This window comes from Saccostrea cucullata, unplaced genomic scaffold (genome assembly GCF_032062105.1).
Source record: "Saccostrea cucullata isolate Sc308-1 unplaced genomic scaffold, CSIRO_AGI_Scuc_v1 ctg15875, whole genome shotgun sequence".
Classification (NCBI taxonomy): Eukaryota; Metazoa; Mollusca; class Bivalvia; order Ostreida; family Ostreidae; genus Saccostrea; species Saccostrea cuccullata.
This window is the reverse complement of record NW_026941238.1, coordinates 1-12,823: the sequence shown is the minus strand read 5'-3', so window position 1 is coordinate 12,823 and position 12,823 is coordinate 1. Positions and strand designations below refer to the sequence as shown.

Here is a 12,823-nt window from a genome sequence, read left to right as displayed (position 1 = left end):
GGAGAGTCAAATGGAAAAACTTTCCAACTATTTAGGAGTCACATGATCATTTGTCATTACAGGGACAGGGGGGGGTGGATTGGCTATCGCCCTCTCCCCCCCCCCCCCCCCCTTGGAATTTGCAGGACTAAATATATACGGGAAAGGAAATAAAAATGACTTTGTATGCCCCAATTTTCCCCTTCCCCCCAGAAAACAGACCCAAACATAACTTTTTTTTTTTTTTTTAGCTTCTCAGGAAATTCTGGTCTGGAAACCCCCCTCCCTCCCAGTCCCAGAAAAAAAATTCTGGATCTTGTAACTGAATGTAACGTTGATAACGGGGGATAACTCTTCAGAATGTCAAAGAGTGGATCCCTTTTGATCCTTTAAACTTGAACCAAACCCTTTTGGGATTTCAACTATTTTACCCAAATCTTCCCAAAAACTTTGTACTTACCGATTGTCATTACAGTCAAAACTGCCAAGCCCCCCCACTGTTTTAAAAAGGGGACTCACTGTCATATGTGACCAAAAAAATTCCCCCCCAACGCTTTTCCCTATATTTTACCGTATTAAAGCCCCTGTCTTAGGAAAAGAATGATTCCCCAAACCCAATTTTTGGGAATTTCAAGAAATTTTTTCCCCCAAAAATTTTAACGACTACATAATTTCCGATTCTTACTTTCGATTTTGGTCGAGCATGCTTCTTTTTTGGGGTTAAAAAACCTAAAAACACCTTTTTTTTTATTTAAAAATTATATAATGCGAGTTTTACGAATAAATCGACATTTAAAAATAATATTTTTACTTACGCTTTGATATTTATTGAATAAACATAAAAATCTAAAACATAAACACCCCAAAAATTTTTCTGCCCCATTTAACTAAGGACCTCCCCTTTGTTTGCATCGAGGGATGGTCTCACCCCAAACGTCTAGGAGCATTCCACTATAAATATTTTTACTTCAGAACGAGGGTTATCCAGAATTTGATAAAGCCGGGATTGGTTGAACAAAAATAAACATTTGACAGCAGAGTTTTGGCTGATCTTAGAATCAATTTTCCTTTTTAAAAACTACAGAAAGTATGCCGGGGAGAAAAATTAGCAAATAGGTTCGACATATTTGCAGTGCTAGCTAGGGGTTTAGGGGAAGTCAATGTTATACCGAAATTGATGTTTGAATTTAAAAAATTTTTTAACAGTGTGCCGTAGTAATTTATATAGGTCATTAGTCATCTGGTACACACAGTGCGTATGCAGGTGTAGGAGTTTGCAGATGAAAAAATTTAATCATTTAAATGTTTGAGTACACACTTTCTAATCACTTGCTAAATTTTAAAAAAAAAAAGAAATATATAGAATGTTTGACAGTATATGCTTATTTACTTTTTAAATGTAATGACTCAGCGGAGTCGCCATAAAAATTTAGAGTTAACGTTTTTTAAACAGGCGCCGCCCCGGGGGTAAAAATTTTTTTACAAAAAGGGCTCCAAGGCGTTTGAGGGGGGGGGTAAAAAGGGATTTCCCGTGACCTAGGCTACTGTCCAGTGATCGAGCGCCATTTTGAAACAGACTTTCAGGTCAATTCCCATGTTTTTTTAAAATACTATAAGGAAAAAATGGATATTCAGCTATAAAACCTCCCTGTTTAACTTTAATTAACAAGTAACTAAATCATAAGATGTTTTTTTAAAGGGTGCATTGTGTCAAAAAAGGGGGATGTAAAACCGCTTACCCCCACACCATGTGATAATTGATGTGTTTTAAAAAGCTGGTCAAAAACAGGCAATTAACACGGTAGTTCAGTAATGAAAAAAAAATTATTTAGGTTGAATAAATATTTCAGTCATAAATAAAATTTTTAAAATTTTGTTTTCCAAGTGCATAACAAAAACCATGAAAGTTTTTTCCTAGCAATATGCAAAACATACTAAGTTAAAAAAGGCTATCATTTTAAAAAAAAAAACGGGGGGGGGGGGGGGGCTTTGCATTTTTTTTATATTGTATGATAAAATATTAATGTTTTAGATGTTCACAATTTTCCCCCAAAATTTTCAAAGGACTTATATGGAATCAAGAAATTTTTATTTTTTTAAAACAGGATAATTATGAAAGCATTTTAGAGTTAAGAGTTACCTATTAAAGAGTGGAAATAAACATAAGGTGTTATGAAATACATTCAACATACACATGTGATTTTTTTAGCATTGTATATTTGAACACTGCAAAAAATAAGCAACCTGTATTAAGAGACCACCTGTCATATGTGCCCTTTTTTTTCCTTTTCTCCATTGGAAGGTCCTTAAACAGGTTTGACTGTATTTAGGTTGTAATCTTCATGAAATATAATCCAATTAAAACACAAAATGAAATAATTCCTATATGCAACGATGTGTATACCACACTAAGTAGCCTACTGCACTGCAGTAAAATTTTAAAAATTATAATGCCAATGGTAAAACTAGTATTTGGGAATTTGGGAAAGGGAAGCCCAATGTGATGCAGGTGTTCAAATACATGTATAGTGCAAGAACAAATTGAAAATTAAAAATTAGAAAGATGTTTTATCTTAATTTTCCCAAATCTAGGCCTATTTCCAAAAAACAGGCAAATAAGGTGTGTTTTTTGGGGGAGGGGAGAGGGGGGGGGGTTACAAATTGATTGTGTAACATGTAAGGCAGTTTTCAGAAGGGTTTAGAACTGCCTTGTCAAAATAAAAAACTTTGCACTTTTTTAAAAATTCATAAAAAATCTTTAACAAATTTTGAATAAATTATTTGTTGATTTATAGATTTTGAGAAAATAGTTTTAAAAAAATTCCCAATTATGTGCCAAAAATTTAAAACCCCCCCCCCCCCTTTATCAAACCTTATTTACATCATTAATTAATTCTGTTGTTTAATTCAGACTAGTTAATTAAGGATATGAAATACTTATTAGATGGAGGCCCATGGGTCACATGGTCACCTGAGCAATTATGCTCAATTTGATAAAACATGTAATATGTAAATTATTGAATTATATTGACTTTTTCCTTGGTAAAGCCCAATATGAAGAAGTGGGGTTTAGAGGCAAACACCTTAGTGCGGGTATTACTGTCTCATGACAGAAACCTTAGTTTGCATTAGATTTTTAAAATACGAGTTTTTTTATGCAAAGCGTCAATAGACAATTGTGAATTTAAAAAAAACAAGAGGGCCCCGGGGCCACAGCGCTCACCGAGCACATCGGCTAGGAAAAAACATATCAGATTAAAAACGAAAGTTCAAAAAGGGGGGGGGGGGGGGTGAATTTTAAACCCCCCGGGGGTCATGATTTGAAAAAACTAGAAAACTAAATACCTGAGGAAAAATTTCCCCTAAAATCTGCCATCTTGGCCCCGCCCTACCCCCGGGGGTCATGATTTGAACAAACTTGAATCTACTCTACCTGAGGATGCTTCCATATAAATATGATCAATCATGGCTTTGCTATTCTTGAGATGATGATTTTTTAAGAATTTTCCTATATATTTCTATGTAAAACTGTGGTCGGCCATTTTGGCCCCACCCTACCCCCGGGGGGGGTCATGATTTGAACAAATTTGAATCTACATTACCTGAGGATGCTTCCATATAAATATGATCAATCATGGCTTGGCAATTCTTGATGAGAAGATTTATTAAGAACTTTCCTATATATTTCCATGTAAAACTGTGGTCTGCCATTGTGGCCCTGCCCTACCCCCGGGGGTCATGATTTGAACAAATTTGAATCTACTCTACCTGAGGATGCTTCCATATCAATATGATCAATTATGGCTTGGCTATTCTTGAGAAGAAGATTTTTTAAGAATTTTCCTATATATTTCTATGTAAAACTTTGGTCGGCCATTTTGGCCCCGCCCTACCCCTGGGGGTCATGATTTGAACAAACTCGAATCTTCACTACCTGAGGATGCTTCCATATAAATATGATCAATTATGGCTTGGCTATTCTTGAGAAGATTTTTTAAGAATTTTCCTATATATTTCTATTTAAAACTTTGGTCGCCCATTTTAGCCCCGCCCTACTCCCGGGGGTCATGATTTGAACAAATTTGAATCTACACTACCTGAGGATGTTTCCACATAAGTTTCATCTTTCCTGGCACAGTGGTTCTTGAGAAGAAGATTTTTAAATCATACCACCAAATTTTCATTAATTCCCAATTATCTCCCCTTGAATGAGGGTGTGGCCCTTTATTTGAACAAACTTGAATCCCCTTCACCCAAGGATGCTTTGTCGCAAGTTTGGTTGAAATTGGCCCAGCAGTTCTTGAGAAGAAGTCGAAAATGTGAAAAGTTTACAGACGGACAGACAGACAGACAGACGGATGACAGACAAAAAGTGATCAGAAAAGCTCACTTGAGCTTTCAGCTCAGGTGAGCTAAAAATCTAAACATGTTATGAACTCTATGAACATTACAAAAAAGTTATTTTAAGGTTTTAATTGACTAAAATTAACAACAAAATTAACAAATTCAAAGAAGTTAAAATAAATAATTTTCATGGCATGTCCTACCAGATCATAATTGAATCTCTCATAGTAGTAGTTCTTGTAATCGTCCATCCAGACTTCAGCCAATCGGATCGAGTTTTTCTTCACCACATTCACGCCGGTCCTCCATTTGTAAGGACTTCTCTTTCTGAAGATGTGACCAACATGGGAACATGGGATAATCTCCAAGGTTCCACCACACATCCAAACCTGTATAGGTTCAAAAGATGAAAATATATATTTTCCTATAAACCTCTAGCATTTTAACCAAACTTGTCTACCTTTAAAAAAAAAACAAACAACAAATAATGCCTCTGACACTTGGTTTTAAAAAGTACTCATCAGTTCCCTTAAAATATATCCCTAGGTGAGTTTTAGTGCAGTAACCAGGATTAATACCTAGCTTACCCTAAATGACAGTCTTGTACTATATCAATTGACAAATTCCAAGTGTCCTCTCTTTAAATATTTATCACAAAAATATATCCCTGTGCGAGTTTTGGTGCACTGACCAGGATTATTTAGCTTACCCTAAATGATAGTTCCAGATTTTCTCCTCCCCAGATATCCATCCCAGGATCATAAGTTCCAATCTCTGTGAAGTACTCTCTACTAATGGAGAAGAGTCCTCCTGCCATTGTGGGTGACCTTTAAATGTAGGATGTCAAAGGTGAAAATAATATAACAAGAAGTAGGCAATATACAAAACAGATTCATAAGACTCAAAATTATGAAAAATAAAAAATTAAACAAGGAACACAAAAAATGTTATTATTTTTGATGATAGATTTTTAAATGACAGCAATAAATTTAACAGAAATAAGACTTTTAAAAAAAATTAGTTTAAATTTAAAAATCACTTCAAAGCAAATAAGAAAATCTTTGCATTTGACTTCATTAGTAAATTTGTCCATAAATTCTCAGCCTCTAGCAAGCAAGAAAGTGAGGACAGAGGTCAAGCTAGGTTATATACTATTAGGGTAATGCATGCAATTATCAAGTTCAGGGTGATATTAATTAAAGCCAGATTAATTAGCAGAACAAAGAAAGCATTAGTATGGAACATGCAGATCTTTAAATTAATCTTACAGAATTTTTCATCATTACTTGTTTTATTCATGGATTGAATATCACAACTATTTCAACAAGTTAAGTATAATGGGACTTAAAGTGAGCAAACTCATGGCAGTCCATGAAGGGCATTATACTCAAAACCATAAAGTCAATGAGAGCATACCATGGTGGGCATTCTCGATTGCAGCTAGAACAGATTTGAATAAATGTACATATGACTGAATTAATCTTGGTGAAAATTATGAACAATTTGAATCTGTTCTGTTTAACAATTCTTTGCCAGACTAGAGTTTCACTGTACGTGTCAAGATCAATGACCTTGACCTCGAGATGGGGGTCATATCATCATATCACAGATTTCTGTCACCACCACCTTTTAATATGTGAAGTAAGAACGTCATCCATAACAAAGTTCAAGTCTTTACATGAACAAAAAGTTTTTCTATTTCTTGATTTTTGTGTAAGGACCATATATGAAAAAAAAACCATTTTTGAATCCAGGCATATATATAGTTATATATTGAGGGGGTAAATGATCCAAATATCCCTAGGTTCCCCAAAATGGACTATGTATGGGAGTAACAAGCATGTTGTATCATTAAAGGGGTGAATTAAAAATTTATGCTTTTTACATACAATATCCTTGATAAGTTATTATACATAGATTTTAAAACTAATAAAAATTTTAGGTCATATACAACAGTATCCAGCAAACTACTAAAAGAGTACCCAAATTATATAAAATTATATCCACAAATAACATCCACTGTCCATCAACTACTAGAATCTGTCATAACAAATAAACCCATACAGAATTGAGTTTTCTAACTCTTCACCACAGAGAAAAAGATCTTTCACCAAGTATATAAGATCCCAGAGCGTCTAGAAATATAAAAATTATCCAGTGGCACCATTGATTTAGTTAGGCCTTCTATAATCCATCCCCATTCTCTGTTATTCAACAGATAGTCCATAGAGACATTACAGACTAGTAAAAAAATCTCTATAATTATACAGAAAAAAAACTATATATCCAAGAAACCTGCAAAATTCACTAACAGTAGACATTCAAGTTGAAAACAATAAAAATTAGCATCTCATGTGGGCATTTGCATTACCAAGAACCCATTGTTTTACAATTCTTTAGCATTAAGCTATGTTTGTAATGAAAAAAGTCTGGCTTTGTGGTTACAAACCACAGCATTTAAAAAGTAATTTTACTTATAAGTGTACTTTTCAACAAGAAGTTAACAAATGATCTGTTTGTTTACAAGTAGACACTTTACATTTAAATGCTACTTGGGGAAATTAATTTAAAATTAAATTTCAAATTAAAACTTACTACACTAATAAATTAATGCACAAAAAAATGCAATATAATCAGGGTTCGACACTAACGGTAGCCTGCTGGCCCGGGACAACTGAATATTGAGGTCGGACTACTAAACATGCCTTTAAACTTGCCCTGCAGGACTACTGTAAATTTTACCAAACACTCACTCAGAGCAACAAAAATAATTATAATCTACACACAATGTACCTGATCATTGTTAAATTTATTTTGAAACATATGTTTTATTGTCATACTTCATAGAGTAACAATTTTTATCCAAAATACAGCAAAATTTCCCGGGGAAGGCCTCCCGTACCCCCACCAGCAGAAGAAGGAAACCCCCTCCCGCACCTACCCCCCTCGTCGCGTGGAGCGACTCAGCCACCAGCCTTCGGTTGCTGGACAGCTAATACAAGAACAAGGCGAGTGGAAATTAGAGTTGAGCTTAATAAAATCATCAAATGCATCACTGTTTAACATTATTATCTTTCTACAAATTTAAAATAAATTTTACGTTCATTTATTTATGCATGTTTGTATACAGAAGCAACCTGTCCCACCTCCATGCTGAAATGGATACTTTTTGCACCTCTGTTGTAGGAGAGTTACAATCTCGAAACTCCCATATTGAAATTGAAATCTAAAAAGTTGGCTATCAGATGATAAATTCTCACCAAATAATGAATAAGTGCATAAGCTTACATAAATATATCTTAAATAGTTTCTTTAAAACTAAGCAAAATGCAAATTTAGGAAAAGTGAGATCAAAAAGGTCAAAGTAAAGGTCAAGGTCATAGGAAAGGTCAATATCAAACATTTCTCATGCAGATGAATAGTTCTCACAAATACGTATCACCATATAAACTTTGCAAAACTATTTGTATGGTTTATGTCAAATTGAGCTAAACGCTAATTTAAAATAAATGTGTTAAAGTCAAAGGTCAAGGTCAATAAATGTTGATGCTTACATCAATATGTATTAGCACATGAAAGAATGTTTGGACTTTAGCATAATGCCGTGGTCCCTTTTTTATTATTTTACACCTAACCCATACTTTGTTATCTGTGTGGTATATTACAACCAGAAGTCTCTTTCAAGACAGTAGCTCTACTGCTTTGTACTTCTAATAAAGGAAGAGTAAAGATAGCAGTTGGGACTTAATTAAAACTTCACAAAAGCAACAAGTAGAATAATGATCCTTGATTAAGTCTCTTTTTGTGGCAAGATTGCAATAAGATTACAACTGTAGGAGTAGCTTTTAAGAAAATTTTACAGAATTTTCAATTTAAATTACTATGGCAACATCAATCATCAGATCAAAATCATAAAACTGATTATGTATCTTAGTGTAGTCTACTTGTGTGCCAAATAATATTGAAATCAGCTAAGACCAAAACTGTAGGAGGAGTAGCATTTTGAATGTTTTTCAAAGAAATTTCTATTTTTAGTAACCATGGCAACAGGTAACTCGAAATCAAAAACCGATATACAGAATTAGGTATCTTAGTGTAGTCTACTTGTGTGCCAAGTTATAGTGAAATGAGACCAAAACTGTAGGAGAAGTAGCATTTTGAAAGAATTTCACAGAAATTTCTATTTTTAGTAACCCCGGCAACACCGTTCACCAAAATCAAAAACGATATATAGAATTATGTACCTTAGTGTAGTCTACATGTGTGCCAAGTTATAGAAATCAGACCAAAACTGAAGGAGGAGTAGCATTTTGAATGTTTTTCAAAGAAATTTCTATTTTTAGTAACCACGGCAACATGTTTTTGCTGTTCAGCGAAATCAAAAACTGATACAAAGTATTATATATCTTAGTGTAGTCTATTTGTGTGCCAATTTATAATGAAGTCAGACCAAAACTGTAGGAGGAGTAGCATTTTGAATGTTTTTCAAAGAAATTTCTATTTTTAGTAACCATGGCAACAGGTTCGTTGAAATCAAAAACCGATTTACAGAATTAGGTACCTTAGTGTAGTCTACTTGTGTTCCAAGTTATATTTGAAGTCAGACCAAAACTGTAGGAGAAGTAGCATTTTGAATGTTTTTCAAAGAAATTTCTATTTTTAGTAACCACGGCAACACCGTTCACCAAAATCAAAAACCGATATACAGAATTATGTACCTTAGTGTAGTCTACATGTGTGCCAAGTTATAGAAATCAGACCAAAACTGAAGGAGGAGTAGCATTTTGAATGTTTTTCAAAGAATTTTCTATTTTTAGTAACCACCGCAACACCGTTTTTACCGTTCATCGAAATCAAAAACCGATATACAGAATTATGTATCTTAGTGTAGTCTACTTGTGTGCCACGTAATATTGAAATCAGACCAAAACTGTACGAGGAGTAGCATTTTGAAACAATTTCAAAGAAATTTCTATTTTTAGTAACCACGGCAACACCATTCATCAAATCAATAAACCGATAAACAGAATTATGTATCTTAGTGTAGTCTACTTGTGTGCGAAGTTATACTGATATCGGAACAAAACTGTAGGAGGAATAGCATTTTGAATGTTTTTCAAAGAAATTTTTATTTTTAGTAACCATGGCAACAGGTTCGTTGAAATCAAAAACCGATATACAGAATTATGTATCTTAGTGTAGTCTACTTGTGTTCCAAGTTATATTTGAAATCAGACCAAAACTGTAGGAGGAGTAGCATTTTGAATGTTTTTCAAAGAAATTTCTATTTTTAGTAACCACGGCAACACCGTTCACCAAAATCAAAAACTGATATATAGAATTATGTACCTTAGTGTAGTCTACAAGTGTGCCAAGTTACATTGAAATCAGACCAAAACTGAAGGAGAATTAGCATTTTGAATGTTTTTCAAAGAAATTTCTATTTTTAGTAACCACGGCAACACTGTTCATCGAAATCAAAAACCGATATACAGAATTATGTATCTTAGTGTAGTCTATTTGTGTGCCAACTTATATTGAAATCAGACCAAAACTGTAGGAGAAGTAGCATTTTGAAAGAATTTCACAGAAATTTCTATTTTTAGTAACCACCGCAACACCATTCATCGAAATCAAAAACCGATATACAGAATTATGTATCCTAGTGTAATCTACTTGTGTGCCAGGTAATACTGAAATCAGACCAAAACTGTACGAGGAGTAGCATTTTGAAACAATTTCAAAGAAATTTCTATTTTTAGTAACCACGGCAACACCATTCATCAAAATCAAAAACCGATAAACAGAATTATGTATCTTAGTGTAGTCTACTTGTGTGCCAAGTTATATTGAAATCAGACCAAAACTGCAGGAGGAGTAGCATTTTGAAAAATTGTTAACAGAAAAACAGATAGACGGCCGGACGCCGGACACATTACTATCGCATAAGCAGTAGAGCTAAAAACTTTGATCTTTTATTGTAGCCCAACCCTACATCCCCCTCCCCCTGAAGAAACTTCAATTTAAATACCGTATAAGCAGAATTTTTAGCGAGGATTTAACTTTGGCATTATTAGCGAGGGTGTTGAGATCGCTAAAACTGAATATCGCCAAAAAATTTATTGCATTTCATTTGCAATAGTTTATTTAGTGAGAATTTTTAAATCGCTAAAATTACATCTTGCTAAAAATAAAATACAAATTTTTTAAGATCAAATCGCTAAATTTGCGTCTCGCTAAAATTTCCACTTATACGGTATGACCAATCTTGGCTTTGCTGTTCTCCAAAAGAAGATTTTTAAAGATTTCTCCTACATATTCCTATGTAAAGCTTTGATTTTCTGTTTTGGTCCTGCCCTATCCCCGTGGGTGGTGATTTGAACAAACTTGATTCTACACTACCGGAGGATGCTTCCCCATAACTTTTATCTTTCCTGACCAAGTGGTTATTGAAAAGATTTTCCTATATATTTCTATGTTAAACTTTGATCCCCCATTATGGCCCCACCCCATCTTTCTAGTGAAAATTTCAAAAGTTCTCTTAGCAAATGAACACTTTTGATTTTCATGTGTTCACATTTAAATTTGATGTAATTTAGTGCATAAAAAATTAATGTCTTTATGTAAATTTTGGCTATTAAAAGACAAGTGCACTTAAGCAATACTTAATGGGCCCTTTTTCAGTGCCAATTAATTTACTTTAGAATATATTATCGAATCTTTCTTTTTTTGGTAATAGTTAAGAGCCATTCTCTGTAATGATTTGAAATTTTATATAGGAGCTGTGGCACGCATAGTCTCAGAATTTCTCCAAACTCTCTATGATAAAAGTCATTTATACCCTAAAGTGAAATCAGGCAAAAATTGGTTGCTATGTTATATAGTTACCATGGCAACATGTCTTAAAGTTCAAAAAATGGCATTTTTTAACATGTTTAGAGCCCCATAGTTAACATTTGTGGCAAAGCAAACAATTGGCAATGACTGTTTCCTGAAGCTGAAGGTCAGATGTCTCAAATACATGATAAACATGTTTGGTAAATCAACTATTACATACGTTACTATGGTAACAAAGTATTCAAAAGTAAAAAAAATATTCATTAAATTGTATAAAGTCATACACGTAATAATAAAAGGCAATTATAGGATGAAATGTGACCATATAATAGAAAAAAGAGCCTTGAAACATTTACCAAGAACAAAATATGATATTTCATTTTGGTTGGCAATGGTTGCCAAGGTTTTTATACCACAGAGAGCAAAGTAACACTCTGTATGTTTAAATCTGATCCTATCTTTTAAAAAAAGCACATTTCCTCATAAGGCCAGAGTTTTTTTATTTTCTGTTTAACGGGAAGCGCCGACCCAATTTCTTCAAAACCGAATAAAAATAAAAGAGGTCAATTTCACTTTTATTTTTAAAATACCCGCCAACTGTGTCATTCATTGATGGTTTGAAATAAAATCGGGTTTGATGTACACCTATTTCTAAAGAATCATGTAAACGTTTGACAAAGTCTGTGTTGATCACAGTCTTTTACGAGCGTCTTGCTGATTACGATGTCGTAACCAGTTTAAGGAACTAGTTTTTCACACTTCGCGGGTTCTATCAATTATAGAAGCAAGAACGTCATTTCAAGTCGAAGACATTAATAGACGGTTATTTTAAATCCATTGATGATGAAAACAAGCAAGTTCTTGAAATGGGAGTTAAAGCATAGACAACCTAAATACACCAGATACACATTGAACTGTGGAGCATGTGTCCAAAAAGTTGGGGGAAGTTTTGAGACGTTGTCTTGATAATGATATAAACTTTCTGTAAACATTTTTGAGTGTTTAGCACTTTTATATGTTTTTTTTTCTTTTAAAGATGTTTGCATTCTAGATTTAAATTAATCACATATGGTACATAACAAGTTGAGTAAAATTCGCGGCAAAATTTTATTTTACAATGAATTGTGTCTAACTAATTATAGGGACATAAAATGATGATTAAAATTTTTAATACGAGTCCATGTCTATTTGGATGAATAAAATGAGGCTAGGATTCCTACAGAATTAAAAGAGTTGGTATAAAATACTGACAAGTGAAGTGACAGCTATATTGGAGTTGCACATATCCTGTGGAAAGGTAAGGATAGAAAGAAGTGGACAATTGAATACTTTAGTGCAAAAAGGACAAAGAACGATACTATTGTTATTTATTTTTATCTAAGAAAAAACTTGTAAAATATCTGTATCTTCATTTAGAAAAGGAAATAATCTCATGTAAATAGTTGTTTTTTTCTACTTTCCACCATTTACTACATGAATTTGATTAGCTAATAAAGTATCATAAAGGAACTTTTTTTTTTGCAGTTTGATTTCTTGGCAGAGACCCAATCATATGTGAAGAGTTCAGAAGACTTCCATGATGACTTTGCTGTTGTTCATCAAAAAGTTCAGCTGACAAATTTCCATTCAGAACCTCAATAATGTGATCCCCTTTTTACTAAGA

The 12,823-nt window shown here is 33.5% G+C and overlaps 1 protein-coding gene across 1 annotated transcript; it reads right to left on the bottom strand.

The window, feature by feature from the left end:
* Window positions 1–4,472: 4,472 nt before the first annotated feature.
* LOC134257479 (polypeptide N-acetylgalactosaminyltransferase 5-like) lies at window positions 4,473–5,240 on the bottom strand (the record flags this gene model as incomplete). The annotated part of the gene is made up of 2 exons (XM_062740092.1): window positions 5,033–5,240; window positions 4,473–4,712 (listed from the first exon to the last, which is right to left on the bottom strand). Coding segments are annotated over exons 1-2 (348 nt in total), but the record flags the coding sequence as incomplete, so codon positions are not given.
* Window positions 5,241–12,823: the final 7,583 nt, after the last annotated feature.